The sequence below is a fragment of the Mastigoproctus giganteus genome, chromosome 14, assembly GCF_048544385.1.
Source record: "Mastigoproctus giganteus isolate SK-2022 chromosome 14, ASM4854438v1, whole genome shotgun sequence".
NCBI classification, from domain to species: domain Eukaryota; kingdom Metazoa; phylum Arthropoda; class Arachnida; order Uropygi; family Thelyphonidae; genus Mastigoproctus; species Mastigoproctus giganteus.
The window spans coordinates 87,584,531-87,607,866 of NC_143588.1; the positions used below are offsets into that span (position 1 = coordinate 87,584,531).

At 36.8% G+C, this 23,336-nt stretch overlaps 1 protein-coding gene across 3 annotated transcripts in view; it reads right to left on the minus strand.

The window, feature by feature from the left end:
- Window positions 1-7,361: 7,361 nt before the first annotated feature.
- Window positions 7,362-23,336, minus strand: part of LOC150075326 (lysine-specific histone demethylase 2-like) — a 362,688-nt gene continuing 346,713 nt past the window's right edge. For 2 of the 3 annotated variants that reach the window (XM_090389224.1, XM_090389223.1), the window contains exons 21-22: window positions 16,699-16,857; window positions 7,362-7,478 (exon numbers count right to left, since the gene is read on the minus strand). In XM_090389224.1, coding sequence (XP_090245350.1) covers window positions 7,371-7,478; window positions 16,699-16,857 — 267 coding nt within the window. In that variant the 3' untranslated portion in view covers window positions 7,362-7,370. The remainder of the gene's footprint in view (window positions 7,479-16,698; window positions 16,858-23,336) is intronic. The other variant, XM_090389225.1, reaches the window with a different exon arrangement.

Consider the following 23,336-nt stretch of genomic DNA (forward strand, 5'->3'; position numbering starts at 1 on the left):
CTCCCACCAAAGGGAGTCGAAGGCACCCTTGAAGATGATGAAAACGGCCAGGGTATATTTATCTACCGAGTTTTGAACTGAAAAAAAGTCCACAAGAGCATCCTCGCAGGAACATCCGGGACAGAACCCATATTGACTCCTTGAAAACAGATCCCATTCTACCAGTAGGGTATTCAATGCCCATTAGTTGCTCTAGCAATTTACCCAAATTAGCCAGCAGAGCGATCGGCCTGTAGGCATCTGTTAAATAAGTTTAGAAGAACATAAGGTTTAAATTTCACGACACTGATAATATTATTATTATTATTATTATTAATAGCCATACGATGCAAGAAAGCCTGAGGCTTATGCTGCACCAGGAAAAAAAAAAAGCTCCCGAGTTACCCTGAGAGAGAGAGAGAGACAAAAGTAGAAGGGGATCACCAAGAAAGAGAAGAATGATGATATCCAGCTCAGGACCCTGGGTGTGCCAAGCCCATACTCACCAGATGTGAGCCCCCGGGGTTAATGTTTTCTACAAGATCTAGTCCTGGGCACTTTTGAACATTAACTTTATGTGAGACAGCCTGCAGTTCATCCAAAGTAAAAGGTTCATTGGTTGTTGAGTACACATAAGATTCATTGTCTGATCGGATTTTAGAATGAACAGCTAAGTCTGAGGTAGGATCATCCAATGGAAAAAGAGCATCCAAGAAACTGCATCTGCAGAATCATGCCAGTTCAGTGTTTCCACAGAGTCCGCCACAATTGAGCTAAATATGTTAGATCCAGAGGTTTTTCCTCTTACAATCTTGTATAGAAGATCCCAAGGGTTAGCATTTCCAGAGGTGTGAACGAAATTCATCCACGTTTCACACTTTTGAGAGGCAATGGCCTTCATGTAGCTTTTCCTCAATGAAGAATACTGCTGGTAAAAACGATTAACGTCGGCTTGGGGCCAGTCTCTATGCCTTTGGTAATACCTACGGGCTCGATGAACTTTCCTTCTTAACTGGGATAACTCCTGCATCCACCATGAACACGTCTTCCGATTGACCGTCTTTTTCCTAGAAGACATGCAACGCTTTTATTATAGCATTTTGAATATAGTTCACTTGAGAAATAGGTGAGGTTTCAAAAGAAGCAAGTTTCTGTTCATCAAGTTCCAGAAGAATGGGAGAGTCAAAAGCATTCCAGTCAATATTTCTGATGGAAAATCTTATTAATTCTGGCTGTGAGAAAGTGTGTGAAAATGGAATGGCAGAATCAGGGGGAAGCATATAACAGATGACTCTATGGTCACTGGTGCACCAGTCCGTATACACAGTCCAGTCAGTAAGCTGCAAATCGAAGTGAGAGTTTGTCATCGTTATATCTATATTAGATTCTCCTGCATAACTTGAAAAAGTATGAGGGTGATTAGGCTTGTTGTGAATTGAAAAACAATGATTAATTAATAACTCCAAGAGAAGGCCACGAGCATCTGTAGAAGAGCTGTGCCAAAAGTTTGATTTTGCACTGATGTCCGATGAGATCAATATATTGCTATTCGGTCCCAAAGTATTTATCACAGTCTAAAGGTAAGCTAGAGAGTAATTAAAATCCTCCGATGGAGGGCAGTAGAGATATTAAGTAAAAATTCATTACGGAGTGTGACAAGAACGCAGGTAGAGATTGTTTGTTTTAGAGTTTTATGGCGCATTAGCAAGTAGAGAACCGAGTGCAAAATCCATGAAGCACCGTGATGTCTAAAGAGTCATTAAGAATTAATATACGAGATTTGGGATTCTGGTCAACAGGTTGTATTATTCTCATTTTCAACGAGCAACCCAGGATTTTAGACTGTGGTCCAGACTGGATGCGTGCAAAATAAGGCTCATGTATAGCGACAATGTCAATACAATTTGTCTCGGTAGAAAGCCTAATCTCGTCAGCTACTGCCCGAGATTGCTCCCCGTTTATCTGCATAATACTCAGACAGCCTGTCTCCCTCACAGACGAAACTGGTGTAGAATCATTTAGAGAGGTAGTGTTGTTTACATCATGTACAGAGTGATGAGTCAAATTACTCATAAGCAGTCCTTATTCTTGTGGCTTCTAAAGCTCTTTTATATTCAGGACATTCACTGTCCTTTACAGAATGGCTGTACTCTCATTTACGTCGTTTGCAGTTTGCACAGCAAGCCACCTCTTCCTTATGAGGGCATTCAGAGAAAACATGACCACTTTGGGCACAGTGACCGCACGAAGGGGATTCGTGGGAACAAAACTGTGTAGTGTGCCCATATCCTAAGCAGAGGTAGCACTTTGTTACAATTGTAAACCGATGAAATTTGTGAGAACTCCAAGATAAGAAAATCCTTTCTTGCGACAGAAGGCATTTGTACATTCTTGGCAAGAAGCTTATTACCCAATTCACAAGTGACGACGATCTTGCACAGGTAGTAAATCTGAGAGCAATTTCCTGTTTACATTCCTCTAAGGAAAATCCATTGTCAGCCAAGTTTTTGACATGAAGATTTTCGATTATTTTGTCTTTAGTTAAATCCTTTGGAATGTCGTAAAGAAGCAAAGACGGGTTTCCCATGCAAGGGCGTCCAAGAGAGATGCCAGCCAAAGTAAGAGACTCAGAAGCAGATAAATTTTCTAAGTCTGTCTTGGTAGCACTTTCTATAATAACTCCTTTATTTCATATCACGTGTAGGGACTTAATTTTAACAGTCTTAAGATCAGGCTTGAGGGTCTTAGTAACGAGATTTTTAACATCACCACTTGTTTTGCACCCACTGGTGTCTGAAGCTCAAAGAATAATAACATTATCAGTTTTAACTTTCGGTTGTCCAGTCTTTTCTACCGAAATTCGAACAGTCTGCATATGATCTAGGAAAAGGAGAAGCAGGTAGTAACCCAGAATGATTAGGTTCTGAACATGACAGGTCTGGCTCCCTTATCAGCTGAGAAGCGGTAACCTCGGATCTCATCAGATCCTTTGATTTATCTCGTCTGGCTGCATCTGAATTCATCGCAAAGGCTGGGCAGGTATTTATAATCCTATCAAGGAGATCTGTTCTATTTTGATTAAGTGCCTTTAGTTTTTTGTTTTCAATGAGAAGTGACATTGCCACGGTTTCCAAATTGTGCCACTTTTCTCTTAGGATATTACTAGCTGTTTTAGTAATCTTGTTTCCCTCTTGGGAGAGAAACCCAGAAAAATCATTATGCAGTTTAGATATGGTTCCCAAAATGACAGGTGCGTCCATTTCATTTAGCTTTGTTTGTAAGTTCAATTCACCTTTGGAGCCTGTATCCAACTTGTCATTCGTTGGCTCCCCCCCTTGAGATATCACTGTCCAACTCTGACTGTATATTTTTAGCCAGTGTTTTTTACGTTGCAGAGTGAGTCCTGCAATGGACCATCCAATTCCATCTGTTCAGTGAAAAGAGATTTCTGACGAAAAGTTTCATCTTGTGAAGACTCAGAATCATCCGATCCCCCGAGGGCAACTTGTGGATTTAATAACCCAGAACTTTCAGCCGTAGATACTGACGGAAGGAACTCCACAGTATTAGGAAGTTGTTTGTCATCCATGTGTAGGTTTAAGCGGTTTAAAGAAAACACACGAACTACTGTATATGCAGTTTAGTCAATGTCCTCCAGCTATAAAGTTTGTCCCTTAAAGGCACACAAAAGGCCACAGATTCCTAAAATATCTCACAGCAAAGCAACTTCCTGCCTTTAAGAATAATAGAAGAAAAGTACAGTTGGGGTGGGGGGGTTTAATCCCTAACTTTGTCACCATGTGACGTTGTCCTTGACCTTGTAAGCACCGTATTGTCTTAAGCGACTATTGCTGCATTCCGCTGCTGAGTCAACTATAGACTGACTGTTCATTGCAACAAAAAACCGAAGCATGCATGCCTAAAAATTAAATATTAACATATTACCTGTCCAGGATTCCTTTAGCAGACTCTATATATCCAGATTCCGGTCATCATAAGCTCTCTGTCAATATGTAATTCGCGTATAATCTTTTCAGGTTTACTTTGATATTTGAATATTTTAGTGGAGCACTGAATTCAATAACTCACTGTTCATCGCCACCTAGCAGACCGTGGTACTACAAGCAGAGTAGTGTAAAAATGAAAAAGACCTGGGGTAATTGTGCATAAATATGACATTCTCTGAGCAGTGCTGACATACTGCCAGGACAGTTGATGGGGCATACAGAAACTTTATAAGTAGGTGATTATCCCTTTGAACAAGGCCATGGTTATTCTGCATCTTGAGTATTGGATACAGGTCTCACCTTAGGAAGGATGTAGATCTGCTAGAATGGGTGCAGATAGGGGCAACAAGATTGGGGAAGGGAACAAAATGATGCTCTTACCTAGAACAGTTTCATTTCTGCAAATTGCAGCTTCTGGAGACTAGGCACCTGGGGTGATCCGGTTGAGGTGTTTAAGGCCTTGAACAGATTAAGCTGAATGTGAATTGTATTCTTCCTCTTGCTCAAACTACACTTCTGAGGGGACATAAATTTAAGTTGAGGAAAGATGGTTGCAGGATAGATGTGCGGAAATTTGCCTTCAGCCAGCGGGTGGTTGATTCTTGGAACAGGCTTCCATCTGTTGTGTAAGTGGATAGTTTGAATGAATTCAAGGGAAAACTAGACAAATTTTTGGAAGGTACAGATGGGATGTGTAGTGTGTTTTTTTTTGGCTGATGCTGTATAAATTTGTTTTCTTGCATCAGTACTATTACTACTACTTCTTCAGAAACTATTGCAGTAAAAGTTTGACTATATTTAGGGATAAAAAAAAAAAATTTTAGATTTTTAATCATTGGGAATGTTATTTAACACTGGGAATGTTATTTTTGAAGGACTACCTGCCTCTATTACATGGTTGAAATAAACACTTTTGCAACCAAGGACACAGGAAGTTTTTGAGTATATATTCTATGGCCAACAGGTATTCACATGGAAGGAAAAAATCAAAATTTCCAGAAACAAAAATCAGGTGTAGTCACATGAAAGTCTTTATATAGATTTCCTTTTATTTGCATGGGAATAAACTTTCAGGCTTTTTTCAAATGGTTTAGGATTTTATTTCTGATGAATCTCAAATCACTCTCTGTACATTAATGTCAAGGATCTTATATGAAGATGCAATACTTAAATCAGCTAGAAATAAATAAAAAATAAAAAATTCTCAACATTATGCAACAACTCAATTCTTTGATCTGAGGTTTTCTTCCAAATAGTAATTCCCATTTAATCATTCCCATAAATTGCATTAAAATGATCTTTAGGCATGTTTACAAATGAGTAGAGTATCTATTGCCTTTGCCATGTCTGTTTGACTGCTTTATCCATAAATATCAAGTGCTTTCTTTCCAGTGGACGATTTTCGTGACATTTTGTATTTAGCTCTTTTCAAAAGATTTGTCAAGCCATCCAAAATTTCATTAAAATTTGAAAACAGAAATCAGGAAATTATTTTTATTTTCATACGTGTATAGATTATTCATATTCTATAGCCATGTTTCTGGCAATGTAATGAATGGACAATATGACAGATGCATAGCAGAGAAAATTCTTGGTTTCAGCATTGCACATTTAACGTGATTAATTTTTGTTGACAACTTTATTAAATATATAAATAATTAATTATTACTACTTGTTTATTTTACTAATCACAGAAAATTCATATTGTATGTCAATCTTTATTAAAATCCAAGAGGGAAATAAGTAAATTGCATTATAAAATATACTCAATATATAATGTGAGGTATGTGTTACTATTTGCTTATTTTAATAACTTGCAGGTGATCTGCGAAATATTTATTGCATTTCAGATTTTACATTGCGAGCACGTGCGGTGAAGTAGAAAAAAAATGTGTCTGAAATGTAATGCAGCATCCATTAGCCTTGTTAAAATAAACTATTTGTGACCTTGGAAATGCCCATAAGAACTACCCAATTCTAATGAATTTCTTTTACTGAAGTCTTGACATACACTGTGGTAGAAATTACTTCCAGGGCAATACCTATATTAAGTATATTTGGTCACAAATACCAAACTTGACTTGGGGGGGGGGGCACTTTCTACATCTTGGGAGTCCATTTTAAGTATGCTTTTGTCTGCTGCAGATGCAATTTATAATCCTCTTTAAATAAGTATAATCATGTGGGACAGACAATGTTTAGCCAGTTTCATTAAAAAAAAACAAAAAAAAAAAAACAAGGTTGACAGAAAATGAAGTTAAGTGAAACAGATTTACACACACACACATATATATATATATAAATTTTGCTTTCAATAATGCATTCATATTGTAAACAAAGGTAATCGGATGAGAACGTAAATGCTGACTACTTTAAGTTGGAGAATTTCACTCATAATAAAATTTGTTAATATTTATTATTATTGGGAATTCAGATAAAGCCAGTCCTGGTACTGATAGAAATGATATAATTTCAAAATAATGCCAATATTAACTGCAGCAGTTAATATCAATATTAAGGTGGTGCTAATACTGGCAATTCATGAACACTATTAAGATAGGTGTCCAACTAATTTTATTTCTCTGTACAAAAGGAACATATCCTATTAGAGAAGACTTCTTTGATGAAGAGCAATGAGAAAATTTTTTTTTTTTTTTTATTCTTAATGTGACGATGTGAATTTCTGTAGATTCTGAATGTCATTAAGAAAATCACTAAGAATTTTGAAAAAGATGGCCAGGATTTATAACTTTATTTTTGAATTTAAATCATGCAATCTGCAATTATTTACACACATGAAATCATGGCATTCATTCTTAGAAATAACTTAACAAAAATGGATAAAAAAAAAGTCATATTTGTTTTCATTTCTTAGTTTGTTATTTAACTGCAGCAAGTAATACTATGCCTTTTAAATTCAAAACTGAACAACAACAGTTTTCTTGCTTTTAAATTAAGTACTGCAGGCTTCTTGTACAATGATGAAATCAATTTGGATGAATTAAGGAGCTAGAATTTATTTTACAAGAACTACTTATGCTATCAATTATACAAAAAAATTTGAGCATCAGGAAAATTTACACTGGGTCGAGATGATAGCTATAGTGGTTCAATTTACAATACATATATTATTCAGCTTTCCCTCGTGGGAACAAAAGTACACTTATTATGAATTAAAAATTGAAACAGATGAATTCATTTACATCTAACAAGGTTAACAGACAGCACCAAACATAGTTTGCTGCATCAATGGAAGATTGTCACATAAATACAAAAAAAAAAAAAAAAAAAAAATGGAAGATAGCCACTATTCAATACTTCTAAAGTGGCTGAGGTATCACAATCATTCAGTAACATAAATAATTAATTGGGACACGACATATGTCACGATGAAAATTTGTATTCTGATAATTTTCCCACAATTCTAAATACTTCTCTGATGCCACTTAGATATGCTCCTGTAACTGTCTGTGGGAAGTGTCTGTGGGTTGCCTGCAATAAAATAATAATAATAAAAAAAATTATATTTCTGTAATATATATCTGAAAGAAAACAAAATTAATATTAAGGCGTGCAAATGCTCAAAATTTTGGCATGTATATACAAGTGTACATAATTGCCCAAATTTTGATTTGGGTGATGCTTTATTAGTACCAGAATGGCTAAATGATACAAGAAAGCGGAGTTTCTGAATCTGCAAAAAAAAAAAAAAAAGAAAAAGAAAATATAATTACTTTAAACTTTTCCAAATACTATCATCATAGAACAATCAAACAATTCCATCTTGAACTTGACCAAACTTGCTACCCAAGCCACCAAGAGGATAAAGTTAATGAGATCCAGCATTTTGTTCCTCCTAAGATTTTATATTTATGCCCCCCCCATCCATTTGTTATTATTCTTTATTAGAGAAGAGGACACCAGGTATAGCCATAATGCAATAAATACTGCTTTTATTGATGAGACAGTCAAAATAAGTAAAGTTTATTAAAATTAATTTAAGTACATGGATTCTAATAGATAAAATAAAACACAAAAATAAATACATTATGTACAAATTAAAACTGAAATTATACACAGCCAATAAATATACAAAAAATAATAAAAGATATAAACTATTAATATAAATAAAAGTGAGAAAACATACATGAAAATAAAAACAATGAAATAAGCACAAAGAAGCTTTCAAGGAAATGAGCCTCTATCAACTTAAATAAGATATACGATAAGTCCTTATATTAAGTAGAAGTACAGCCTTGTGCATGCATTAACAACAACAGGTGCGGATTATGTAAGATTGGCATTATTGGTGCAAGCAGCATTTTAATTACAATCTGCGACCCAATGTTGAAAGTTAGACCATGTCCATAATTCTTGCCATCTCTCCTGGTTGGAGGCCCTCCATATATTGCAGTGCTGGGACCTGCACACATCCTATTATGGAGACTGTTATTTTACATAATGATGAGGGATGGCGGTTAACAACTGGGCTAGTGCGGGTCACACCATTCTTGTGGAATCTGACAGCTGAGTATTTCATTGTTTCCTTCCCTTCTTTTTTCCGCACACGCGATCCACAGCTGTTGTTGTTAACGCATGCACAAGGTTATATATAAGGACTTGATATCGTATATCTTGTTTAATATAAGGACTTGTTTAATTTATCATTTTTATTTTCATGCATGTTTTATCACTTTTATTTTCTTTATATTAATAGTTTATCTTTTATTTTTTCTATATTTATTGGCTGTGTATAATTTCATTTTTAATTTGTACATAGTGTATTTATATTTTATTTTATCTATCAGCATCTGACTTTATTTTTTTAATAAACTTCACTTATTTTGACTATTTCATCAGTAGAAACAATATTTATTCCATCATGTTGATTATTTCGCCAGTGAAAACACCTTTTCTGCTGATTTTATGTATTCTCTTCAGGCCCTCTCAAAGTGCATCAACTTTCTAAACGAGTGTTGTTTTGTAGAAAACAATGTGAAAAACATCATGTTTGTAAAAATATTTCTTGATTAAATGTCTAAGAGTATGAAACGGTTTATGCATGGTTACTGCATGTACATCCCTTCTATTACCCAGGTAGTATGAATGGATTGTTTAATTATATCTCATATTGTGAATACCTTCATAATGAGTGGCCGAGATATTGCACTGCTTTGAATAAGTAATGTTTCACCAGTGGAGAAGACTACTGTTACTTATTACTTATGTTACTTATTATACTACCGCCCAGATGGTACGGTTTCAAAGCTAGTTGACTTATTCATCGGTGGGTGGGCAGGTACCCTGTTGTTACAATAGCGACAACCCAGTCATGAAGTCCACAATGGTCTTATGGTAGCCACACGGGGGACAGCCCCACTTGCTCTACAGTCTTCCTCAGGAGACTGTCTGACTTTTCAAACTGATCCCTCCTGAATAAAAGTGACTTTATCCTGAGCCACACTCATTGTTTCATTACTTTTCTTTGACATCATCATCCATCTATAAAGGTAGAAGAGTTTAGCTTTGGCTTGTGTCCAATGGTGGTGTTAGTTTTTTTCAGAGTGACACCTGGCCCCACTATCTGCCTCGGTCATCACTTTGACCTTGGGGGAGGTAGGTCCGGTGAAGTGACTTTCATGATTTTTTTTTTATATTATTATTGTTATGCCAGTCTCTCAGTGTGATGGACAGGTGTTTGCTCCTGCCCCAAGGTGGGATTCGAATGTGGGTCCATCAGGCTGGTAGCCCAATGTCAACCACTGGGTTATCATGCCCCTTTATTATTAATGACTTATGATGCAAGGAAGCAAGCTTATAAAGCATCGGCCAAAAAAAAAAAAAAAAAAATAGCCCACACTCTCCAATAATTTGTCTAGTTCTTCCTTGAATTTCTTCAAACTGCCTACCTCCTCAACACCAAATAAAAGTTTGTTCCAACAGTTAAGCACCTACTGGCTGAAGGCAAACCTCCCCACATCTATTCTGCAACTATCCTTCCTCAATTTGAATTTATAGTGCTCATGCATGTAGTCAGAGCGGCACAAGGGTTTCATGTGCCCTAGGTGAAACTTAAAATTTGTGCCCCAGTTGAATTCCGTACTATCCATCTGCCTATCTATTCATCACCCTGCCTACCAACAAGCTTATCTATTCCCATCCATTCATCTATAATATTTATCTGCTTGCTGTATATTATTGTGTGTTAATAACAATACAGTGCATGAATATGACATGGAACATTATCACAAAATAAGTTTATTTTGTGATATTATTTATTTAGTGATGCGCCGATAAAGTGACCCCAAATTTCATAAAATCACAAAGAGGATTATGTTGCAAATCAATCTTTTTAAAATATATTCTTAATATTTGATAAAATATTTAGATAATGTTATTTCTTTATTTAGAAATAATTATTACCTTATTTAATTTAAATAATGTAAAAGGATTTTTCAAAACCTAAAAGGTTAAAAGGTTTTTGTAACCACTAAAAAAAAATTACATTTGTTGGAATGCACCATAGGTGACGACTGCCTAAGTTTGCCTAATGGATGGGCTGGCTCTGCGTGTAGTCTGAGCAAGAGGAAGAATGCCATCAGCATTGAGATTGCCCAATCCATTTAAAGCTTTAAAAATCTTGATAAGACCACCTTTTCATTCCCTTCATCAATTTTTCACCAATCTCATTGCCATTCTCTGCCCTGTTTGAGTTCCTAAAATGAGGCCACCAGATCTGTATTCAGTACTCAAAATATGGCCTAAGCATTGTCTTATACAATGGGATAATCACTTCCTTGCCACTGCTATAAAATTTCCCATAAATCATAGACAAAACTCCATGAGCTGTCCTCGCAGCTTGTCTGCACTGCACAGAGAACTTCATATCTAATGCACAATTACCCCCAGATCTTTTTCATTTTCCACTGCCCTGAGTGTTGTACTGCACAGTTGGTAGGTTAATCTGGGATTACTTCTACCCACATGCAGGTACCTTGCATTTATCAATGTTAAACTGCAACTGCCATTTTTCAGCCCATTTTTTCTTTCCTAAAATCTAAGTATATAATATAAAATTTTTTTTTTGCATCCAGTTCCTTTGTCACTGCATCATAGTATCCAATCAAATTGGTCAGACAAGATCACCCCTTGACAAACCCATGCTGTGACTGAAGTATAACTGTACTCTTGATCAGATTACTGAACTTTTAATTACACCTGTTTTAATATACACTGACTCACTCAGTGCTGTCACCGCTATAACTAGTAGTAACAACTCCTCTCACCATATAATAAAATGAATACATTCCAAGTTACTTGCTCATAATGAGTTGAACCAAACTGTGACACTCTGCTGGATCCCAGGACATTCGAGAATAGCTGGTAATGAAAGAGCAGATCTTGCAGCCAAGCAAGCAGAAACTAATAATTCTCAGAACTCTTTCAAGTTCCATATACAGATTACAAATACATTATCCGTAAAGCATATTATAATAGCTGGTCACTAAACTGGAAAGGTTATCCAGGAAACAAACTCTATCAAATAAAACCAGAACCAAAGCTGTGGCTCTCCAGCTTCCAAAAACACAGGCATGATGAAATAATTTTAGGAAGGCTAAGAATTGGGCACACTCACCTCACACACTTGTATCTATTAATGAATGACAGCGCTCCCCAATGCTCATCATGTTATGTACAACTGACTATTCGTCATTTATTAATAGACTGTCCCCAGTTTCTAAATATACGTTTAAACACCTTTAAATCATTTGCTAATTCACAGTCATCATTATCATTAATGCAGATTCTCAGAAATAATCATAATAAAACAGAACTGTTTATCTTCCTAAACTGTATAGGTATATATATTTAGATGGTCCTGCATTATATTTTTAACCAGTGACTCCATTATTTTCACTGGAACAGAAGTTAAGCTAATAGGTCTGTAATTATTCATGTCACCCTTTTATCCCCCCTCCAACCTTTTTGAACTTCGAACGTATTTGTGCATCTCCAGTCCCTAGGGATTTCTCCTGAAATTAAGATGCTCTCATAATTATGGCTAAGGGGCTGCTTATCTCTTTCACTGCCTCCCTTAATATAATTGGATAAATCCCATTTACTCTAAGCACCTTTTTTTATGTTGAACTTCAACAATTCCTCTTCCACTTTCCTCTAAGCTATCACAAAATCATTTAGCATTCTGTTCAAATTCTGATGAACTTCTTTTTTTTTTTTCTTCTTCTTCTTTGGTAGTTATTGGTGCATCGGCTTCTGTGGCCATAATGCACCTCTCAAGGTTTTTGCAGTACCACCTTCTGTATCACCTGATCCAAGCCTGAGGCGGGATTCAAACCCGTGACCTTTGGGTTGCCAGGCAGGCGCTTTACCCACCCGGCTAGCCCGGTCGGCTGATGAACTTCTGGAATTCGCCTCAATAAAGAACTCATGTGTGAATGTAGATGCAAAATACCTATTCAGTTTGTTAGCAACCTGGGCAGGATCATCAACAGTTAAACCATTGTCATCAAGTGGACCAATGTGATTTAAGAGTCCTTCCTTCTACTGTTAATATTAGTAAACTTTTTGCTGCATTTCTTGGCATTCTCTGCAGGAGACTTCTCGTAATCTGTCTTAACTTTCCTCCTTCTTCGTGACTTGATTACAGACTAGTTCACATCTACCATACGCTTCTGTATCACCTGATAATTTATATGCATCCCATGCATTTTTTCTCAGCCACAAGTCTCATCAGTTCATTTGACATCCGTTTAGGTCTAAGCCTGAAATAGTGTTTCTTGGTATGAAAAGCCTAGTAATTTCTACAATTACTTCCCTGAATGCTTTTCATTTAGCATCTGCTGCTAGCAACATCATAGGATGGTCCCACTGAATAGAATTTAAAAACTGTCTGAGAGTACTGTAGTCATCCTTATGGAAGCAAAAGCCCTTCCTTAATGTTATTAACATTGCTATCCTTAACAGTAGTTATGTCTTTAAGCCCTGCCTCACCATATTGTGATCACTGCCATCCAGAGAGTCTGTTACCTGCAGGTTCTTAATGTATGAAGAGTCGCTGCTGATAATCAGATTCAGAGTAGTGCTTCCTCTTGTTGTTTCTCTATGCTGCTATAGAAAACAGGTATCCAATAAATCCACAAAAGTCTTGCTAGTGTGTGACCAACCTGGACCAATCTGTCTACACATAACATCTCTCAGTGCACGAATTTTGTATTTAGCTCTTTTAGAATGATTTGTCACGCCTCCCCAAATTCCATATAAATTGTACCCATAGAAATCCAACCCCCCCCTCCATGTACCCACTACAGATGGTATTCATATACTGTACACTGATTAGAGGAACGAATAGGCAAATGTGGCAGATGCACAGAAACAAACTGTATTTGGTTTGTGCATAAAGGTTTTTTTTTTTTTTTTAAATCATGTATTATTATTATTATTATTATTATTTGTTAATGTGCCTGAAATGTTAAATAAGTGTTTTAGGAGATGTAACATATAAACAAGCTACTGACACGTTCAAAAACTCACTGCTTAAGTTTATACAAAGTATTAAAATTTTTTAAAGTATTGAAAGCATCTTTTCTTGGAGATAAAACACCCAACATTTATTGCAAACTTTTGTGAATTATCATTAAATGAGGTGTACTTTCATCTTATTTACAAATGTGCTTGGAGTATTCATTATGTAAATACTAAACACTGATTATTTTCTTGCTTGAAAAATTGTCTTTAAGGCCGTCACAGACTCTTTCAAGCATGACAAACTGGGCTTGCTACCTGGGAGTCTAAAATGCTGATGGAACTGCTATTCATGTGATACTTGAGTTAAGTGGGCTGAATTTTGGTGAAGTCTGGTTGTTCTGTGACAACCAAATCTTATGTTTGCACCTTCACAATGGTAGGACTGTTAGTAACAATGTGTATAAATATATCCATAACCATGTGTACACCACACCCCACTTTGCTTATTGGAGGCTTAAAGTGGTGAAACCCATGTTTTGTCTCTCCACAGAATTCTCTGGCAACTGCCCCCCCCGATCTCTTCTATCATGCAGTACGATGTTTTTTTTAGGTTATAATGGGCATAATGGCAAGATCCAATCTTCCTTACATTTTGGGGGTACAGCTCTAAAATGGTGTTTGCAGGTCAGCTGCTACATAGTACACCGAACTGAACCTATTGGAAACTCTAGGAGGCATCCAGATCTGTGTACACCATATACAAAAATTTCATTACTTGATATAACATATCCTCCCCACTTTTTCTTACTATCAAACACACCGTGAATGGTCAAACTAATAGAACAAACTTATCTGTGAAAAATTCGAAACCTCCCAAACACTTCTTTGTTCATTTTACAAATATACGTGGTCTCAATTCCAATCTGAATGATCATTATTTCTATTTACAGTCTGCCAAGCCCCACTTAGTTTTTCTGACAGAACTTCAATTATCAGTTGATTCAACCACTGCTTGTCTCAGTTGTCCTAATTATTCACTGTGTGATTCCTTTCACTTCAAAGGTGGTACCTGTGCATATGTCCACTCTGATATTCCCTATTGGAGACAGTAATTTGGAATCTTCTCTTTTCGATCTCCCCTGGCTTAAAATCTCTTTACCCCATTCTGTCAAATTCATCTGTTGCCTCTACTGTTCTACTAATCACTTGAAACTCTTTCACTTCTTTTCTTTGAAACTTGACTTTCTGCAGTCCAACTTTCCTAACAGTAAGATAATTTTTCCTTGACGATTTTAGTGTTCACAACTCCAGCTGAGTTTTGTTTTCTATTCACATCGACCCAGCTGGACGAGATTCTGAGGCTTTTGCAATTACTAATGACCTCGCATTTACCTACAAGAATACCAGACAATCCTAAACACACAGCCAACAGTCTTGATCTTTCAATTTTCTCTCATGAACAATACTTCTAAGTATATCGTTGAGGTGAGTTTTTTTATGTGAACCCCAAACATGAGAGGTATTAGAACCTATAGTACTTAGTACCGTGCTTAGGTTGGAGGTTGAGAAGACGAAAGAAGATATTTGTTGACATTGGACTTGAACTTCTGAAGATTGTAATTTTCAGTAAATACGTATGAAGGAAGGTTGTTCCAGAAAACGGCAGTCGAATGAATAAATGAGGAAGATGAAAAGTTGGTTCTGTGGGTTTGAAGTTGGACAGTAAATGGATGTTGGCTGGTGATGGCACGGGTTTGGACTGTTTTGAAAGAGAGAGCGGGAATTATAGAAGCCAGTTCGGAAGAACAGTGCCCATGGAAGTATCTGTAGAAGAGGCATGCAGCAGAAACAGTACGTCAATGAGAAAGCGAGTGGAGAGACTCTGTTAGAGATGAATCATTAATTAACCTAACTGCCCTCTTCTGAATGGAATCAAGAAGACTGAGAGAGGTTTTGGGGGCACCACCCCAGATGTGGGAACAATATTCCATAGCAGGGCGGATTTGCGATTTATACAGAGTGAGCAGCTGTTTGGAAGAAAAGTAACGCCGAGAGTGAAAGAGAAAACCAAGTTTTTTAGATGCAGAGGAAGCAATATTTGTAATGTGCTTGTGCCAAGAGAGATTAGAAGTCAGGGTAATCCCCAAAAGAGATATACCATTTTGCCTAGAAATCGGAGTGTCACTAAAGATAAGCATAGGAGCAGAAGAATCCTTTTTGCGAGATATAAGACAAGACTGAGTTTTAGAAGGGTTGAAATCAACTAAGTTGTCTTTGCCCCACTGGAGAATTACCCGAAGATCGGCGTTTAAGGAATTGGTAGCAGATTTTCGAGAAGTTGAGGCTGATTGAGCAGGACAAGGTTTCTCAAAATGGAAAGTTGAATGCAATGTGCTATCATCGGCAAAACTATGGATAGGATTTCCAGTCAACGGAAGAAGGTCATTGATATACAAAAGGAATAGAGTGGGGAAAGAACTGAACCTTGGGGGACACCGGCATTAGTGGTTGTCCTCTAGGACTTCAGATCAAAAATTGGTGATAGCCTCTTCTCCAATGGAGCCTTTCTCTTGTGATGAATCTTAACCTTGTGATGTTTATCATTACAAGAATGCACAATGGGATGATCTGCAAAATTTCTTTTCTTCTTTTCCTTGATCAGATTGTTTCAAAACTTCTGTGTCAATGTTTGCTCAGATCGTATCAGTGAAATTATTCTTGTAGGTATGGAATCCTTTATTCCACACTCCACCTTAAAATCTCATCCTTTATCTAAACCCTGGTTTTCCAATAAATGTGCTATGGTTGTTCAAGATAAGGACATTGCATATCACAATTGGCATGTATCCAAATATCCAGCTACAGAAGAGTTTAGGGCACTAGCAATAGTTGTGTGTGTAGCACCCCTTTTTCTGTTTGAGGTCTTTTTTTCAATGCCCTTTGTAATGCAGCACTCAACCAGTGCTAAATTGAATTAGGAATACAAGTCCTGCTATAAGGAGCTTAAAGTTCCTTATAGTAAGTTGCTGATGGCTACAACTAGACAAAAATAAATTTTTAAGGCAAAACCTGAAACAGTTTTAAAATATATATATATATATATATATAGTTGAAATATATATTTGTATAAAAAATATATATATATTAGTTGTCACCAGGGGTTTCCCCCATCTCCATGTTGTATTCTTTTATACATTTAACATTTTTATACATTTAAGTACTTTACCTCACCAGCAAAGAAGAGTTTATCTTCTACACTTTCTGCAAGTATATCATATGCTTCCCCACTGCTGCCTGTTGGCACAAAACTATAGGCCATTCCTGCAAAGGGATCATTTTTCCATCTTGTAACTAGCCAACCAGTAGGATCAGGGACTACCATATTCTGAAAAATAAAAAAGAAATAATATTTGAATCCTGATTTCAAAATCACTTTATTTTCATAAGTTAGATGACTAATTTAATATTTTAAATTGTTCTGTCCTTTTTCAAAGAAAAGTGACGAATATATGTTTACATGTATTCGTCACTTTTCTTTGAAAGTGACCAAAATAACATTTAACTTGAAGAAATAGATGTGAGAATAACTTAAGAAATGCATGTGAATGCATATGCTTCCATACGTATGCAGGACAGTACAAATGTACATATTTTACACTACTGTACATTGAAATAATGCACCCCCCCCCAGGAGTTTCAACCTTTCCTAGGTTGTGGATATATTGTTAATTCTGGAACTAACTTACTTAATCTTTTTCACACCAGATGGAGCATAGGGTTTATGCTACTGACTTCCAATGGATTTTTCAGCTACTCTTTCTCTCTCTCTCTCTCTCTCTCTTGGCACCTCCGTAGCCAGGTGGGCAGGAACAGCAGTGTGCACACGCTTCTTGATTAGACTGGGGTTCGAGCCCGTGACCACCAAATACAGAGGATCCGGAAAGGTCAGGGAATGACCACCGCATATCCCAGGAGCAATATGGCCTTAGTTGCTAATGCTCCTAAATAATAACAACTCTTCCCGCCCCAGAGGTTTCCACTGTAGTGCTATCTGAGCAATTTCCTTGTTAGAATTTTACAAAGTGTATCAAATCCATTTCTATTTTCTTTTCAGTATTTCCCATCTAATGAGTTTTTGTTGTGTCTTTAGTATTAGTAACGAATGATGCAAGGAAGTGGACTTTTTCTTCATCAGCCAAAAATAAATAATTAAAATAATAATGAAAATTAAAATAAAAGAGAATATTATTCATACTATTTCCATTTACACAAGGTAATTATCCAATTCTGCTCTAAACTGAGTCAGCCCTGCCTCTGCCACAGTGAGTGGAAACTTATTCATGTGTTTGACAACACGCTGTTTGATAGGCAAACTTCATGAGATTCAGCCTTCTGTTATTGTCTTGAGGTTTTTTTTATTTGTGTCCCTGGTTTGTGTCTCACCCACAAGGGAGAACAAACCTTCCTAATTATATACTCCTTTCAGTGCCTTATACACTTCAAGTAGATCTCCTGTTAGGTGTTTGATTGTCAAACTTTGCAGTTCACAGCCAGCAATCCCTAACATGGTGCCTGCCAAGGCTTTAATAGGAAGCTAAATAATGTTTTTATGGAGAGAGAGATTATAATTAATAATGAAGGATGTAATATGAGAGTAAGGAACGTACATTAGTATTATAAACTTTCAGGTATGTAAACTCTATGCATATGCAAAGCATGTCAGAGTTTATTTGTGTTAGTTTACCTCTTGGTTGGATGCCAGAACTGCATAATGTGCACTGTACAACTAGCAAGGGAAGGCACCTGAAAATTGTGGTGTATAGGCAATGGGAAGTCCTATACCCCACTTGAAGTTAGACCACATTTTACAAGACCTCCTTTTGATTATGCAGCTATTTACATATGCCCTGGAGGGAATACTGCTAACCAGTCATTACAGGTAAGTTTGAGAAAATGGTCCTATAATTTCAATGCTGAGTCAGAAGAAACATTGCCTCATTTACATCAAAGGTAAATGTGTTGTTTATCATGCAATAGTAGAATTGCAGTTCTGAAGAAGCATAATGTCGAAAATCATTTCCAGACAATAATCCTTTTAATGCTAACTATAGACTTAAATCTGAGTTAAGAAAGAAGAAAGTAAAGGAACTGAAATCAAAACTCTCTGATTAGCATCGATTTTCATTGTACACATGATAAAAATGCTACTACTGCTTCCCTTAAAATTTCCTACTTGCAAAGAAGAAAAAAACATTTTTAAAGATGGTGAATTGTTGAAGGAAGCATTCCTGATTGGTGCTGATAGCCATTTTGAAGGGTTTCCAAAAAAGTATGAGATTATGCTGGCAATAAAACACTTGCAGTTATCTGAAACAAAGTTAGGAGGAGGATACAAGTAATTTCAAGTGACATGCAAGCTCAATTGAAAAGTGACTTGGAACTGTGTAAATGCAGTTCAATAACTCAACAGATATACTGGATACTGAACAGTTCGCAATCATTGTAAGAATGGTATTTACTGAGGTTACTAAAAGAAGCTACTGAAAGCATTTTCTATGAAAAGGTGAGGATACTTATAAAACATTTAAAACCTATGCAATGAAAATTAGTTTGTCACATTTAAAAATTATTCCAAAAATTAACCTGCTGCACTGAACGTCACAGCAGGTTAATTTTTTTTTTAAATTTAATATACTAAACTCTAGTTAACATATAGTTTGAATTCATATACATAATCACATAGGTTAGTTTACTTTTTATTGTATTTAGTTAAGTATTTATAAAGCTACAGCTTAATATTCAGAAGGCCTTTGTTATCAATATTTTGGTGGTAACTTCATAACTTGGGGATGAGAGTATCCATGTGCCAGTCAAAGAATTTTAAACTCTAACAAACAGATAAGTTTTTGAAGAATTTTGCCATTTTATTGATCTAATTTTTGTATTAAATCGCACTCTATAAGTAACTTTATAGTCATACTTGTTATTTTAGTTTTTAATTTAGCTAGAGATTTTGTAGGTTACTATTTAATATATATAGAACCTTTGTATTCTTCAAATCTTGCTGCCATTGTTATAGCAGAGTGAGTGGTGGAGAATTTAATTTTTTTAATTGTGGTAAATAGGAAGGTAGCTCTAAAGTTTGAATTACTTCGGTTGGAGCAAGTTGGATAATTTTGTTGTATACTGTAATTAATATATAACTTTAAAGTGTAACAGTATAGCCTAATATATATAACACAAACTTAGTAGTGTGGTAGTATTATTGCTTCATAACTGGTGTATTGATACGAACATTCAAATTTTAATTATACATCATTAATAACAAAACTTCATAGCATAACTATTGAATAGTGTTATTACTGCATTACATATATTTGTTTAGAGTAGTATTTTTTAAATAATATTGAATTTGAATGAAAATCATGCCTCAAAGCAAAGGGCTCAAGCTAGTGGGTGGCTCTGGGGAGAACTCGGGGGGTAGTTGTCTTCAGAATCATGGCCTTACGAGATGTGTGGCTTGTTTGATGTTTGCATATCTATCAGGAATGGAACATGATATTGCCAAGGGGGGAAAAGTGTGTGTGTGTGCACTGGTCCTACAGGAACTAGTTGTTGGTAACTCTAATGTCAGGGAATTGGAAAATATATTGTGCAAAAAGGATAGGTGGAATAGGACTGGGGTATGTCTGCCAGGGGCAAAGGTTGATGATGTTGTAGAACACATATCTTTTAAGGGCACAAAAGGTGATATTGTTGTACATGCCGGCACTAATGATATTAAGAGTAGGAGATCTGAGAACTTACTTAATAAGCACAGGGCAATGCTGATTCTCCAATGCATTACAGCCTAAAAAAAATGTGCCACTTGCCTAAAAAAATGTGCACCTTGTGAAATGTTTGCTGTCATTTCTGGAACAGGATATGATCTAGCCAAGGAGGATTTCTGTGTGTGTGTGTGTGCGTGTGCATGGTGCACAGTGTCAAGAAATTAGGCAGCAACTCAGTGTTCTGATGGGAGTTCTACGAGAATACAAGCCCTCGAAAGAATTGAAATCAGGCAGGGGGAAACAAACTCTCAGCTGCCCAACTCAACACCAGAGCTCACTCTTGGGCATAAGGCAACACAGTGGCAACCGTCAGTGCAGAATATGCTGGTCCCACAGTAGCTAGTTATTGTCAGTGACTATTGTCAGGGAGATGGAAAATATATTGTGCAAAAGGGATAGGTGGAATAGGACCAGGATATGTCTGCCAGGGGTAAAGGTTGATGATGTTGTAGAGCAGATATAGCATCTTTTAAGGAGCATAACGGGTGATACTGTTGTACACGTTGGTACTTAATCACATTAAGGCTAGGAGATCTGCAGACTTAACAAGTACAGGTCAATGTTGAAAAAAAAGTCATGAGTTAGGACCACGCATTTCTGCCCAGACACAATAGGAGGGAGAATACGATGAGAGTCCTGTCAAACAATTCATCCCTGGAGAGATTGTACAAGGTTAAAAGGGTAAAATTTTTCTCAGTCTGTGCGTGTTAACAGGAGAGATTGTTTTTACAGGGATGGGATACACTTAAACAGCAAGGGAGCAAGAATATTTGCTGATGCTATTGATGCAGTGTTAGGTGAGTTGGAAAATTGCTAGCTTGGGGGGGGGGGATTCACGGACTAATAGATTAACAGTAGCCACAGGCAGAGGTGAAAGGGATTCTTGCACTGCTTCTATTGGAATGAGCAGCAGCCTGGAAAGCGAGGTTCTGGGGATTTCCAGGACTGCTGGAAGTCATCATGGAACAAGTAAATACATGGGTTGTGATAGGGTAACTAAAAGTAAGAAGAAGAAGTGCATGTATACTTGCATGTACACCAATTCTAGGAGTATAGTAAATAAATTTGATGAATTGGAGGTGCTGGTGAAGACATCAAAGGCTGATATTGTTGGGATATCAGAGATGTGGTGCCACACAGATATTAGGAATGCAGAATTGGAATTTGGGGAGTAAAATGTGTACAGAAAGGACAGACAGGATAGGAGAGGAGGAGGGGTGATGCTGTTTGATGTGAGATAAGCACCGAAAAAGCAAAGTTGGAGTAAGAGTGTGCTATAGGCCTAACAACTCTAATGAGTACAACAAACAACTGTACAGAGAAATAGAGCAGGCCAGTAAATCAGATTGTCTTATAATGGTAGATTAACTTCCCAGATATAGACTGGAACTTGTGGGTTGGTCACTCACATACTAGCAAGGCTTTTGTGAATTTACTGGATGATTGTTTTCTACAGCAGCATGTTCGAGAGGCAACCAGAGAGAGTAATACCATTGATCTAATTATCAGCAGTGATCACAGCACACTGATGTGGTATTTACTCAAAGATGTAACTACCATCAGGGATAAAGGGAAGGGTTTTTTCTTTCGTAAAGGTGACTACAGTGGTCTCAGAGATTTTTTAAATTCTAAACAGTGGGACCAACTGATGATGTTACCAACAGAAAATTCTAAATGGGAAGCATTCAAGGAAGTAATCTTGGAAGCTACTAGGCTTTTTGTCTCAACTAAGAAATACAGTTCACGTTTTAGGCCTAAATAGATATCGGATGAACTGAGACTCATGGCAGAAAAGAAAAATGCATGGGATGTATATAAATCATCAGGTGACACAGAAGCCTATGTTAGATATAAGCTGGTGTGTAATTAAGTCACAAACAAGATAAGGCAGAGTATGAGAAATCTTTGGCAAAGGACGCAAAGAAAAACAGCAAAGAGTTCTTTACTTATGTAAACTCTAGAAGGAAGAGGAAGAATCAGATTAGTCCACTTGATATCGATGGTTCGACTGTTGAGGACCCTGTTCAGGTAGCTAACAAACTGAATGAGTATTTTTCTCTACATTCACGGAGGGGAATGGCAGAAGTTTATCAAACTCTGGCAGTGAGCTAAATGATTTTGTAATAACTGAGAGCAAAGTGGAGCAGTAATTTTTGAAGATAAACATAAGAAAGGCACCTCAGGTGGATGGAATCTAGCCAGTTACAATAAAGGAGACAGCAAATCATGTAAGCAAACTCTTAATCATAATTATGAGAGCTTCCTTGGACTCAGGGGAGGTACCCATGGATTGGAGATGGGAAAATGTGACCCCAATTCACAAAGGAGGATAAAAGGGTGACAGAAGTAATTACAGACCTGTTAGTTTAATTTCGGTTCTGGGGAAATTAATGGAGGCATTGGTTAAAGAAACACAGCAGGATCATCTAGACAAGGCTAGTTATAGTTCAGACAAATGATTTTAAGGGGAAGTCTTGTCTGATGAATTTGATAGGTGTTATGTTTATTTGTTTTTAGGAGCATTAACAACCAAGGCCATATTGCTCCGGGGATATGCGGTGGTCATTCCCTGACCTTTCCACATCCTCCGTATTTGGTGGTCACGGGCTTGAACCAATTTGATAGGATATTATGATGTGCTCACAAAGGAAATGGATGCAAAATATAATTTTTGTTCTCACATACTTGGATCTTAGGAAAGCTTTTAATACTATTGCATAGGGAAGACTACTGTACAAATTGTAGCAGTATGGCATTAAGGGCAAATTGCTGCTATGGAAAAAGGGATGGTTGAGTGGAAGAAGCAGTGTTAGGTGGGTCAGAAAACTGCTAGCTTGGGGGAATACAAGGACTAATAGATTAACAGTAGCCGCTGGCAGAGTTGAAAGTGATTCTTGTACTGCTTCTATTAGAATGAGCAGAAGCCTGAAAAACAAGATGCATGGTATTTCAGAGACTGCTGGGAGTCATTGCGGTACAAGTAAACATGTGGGTTGTGCTAGAGTAGCTAAGAATAGGAACAGGTGCATGTATA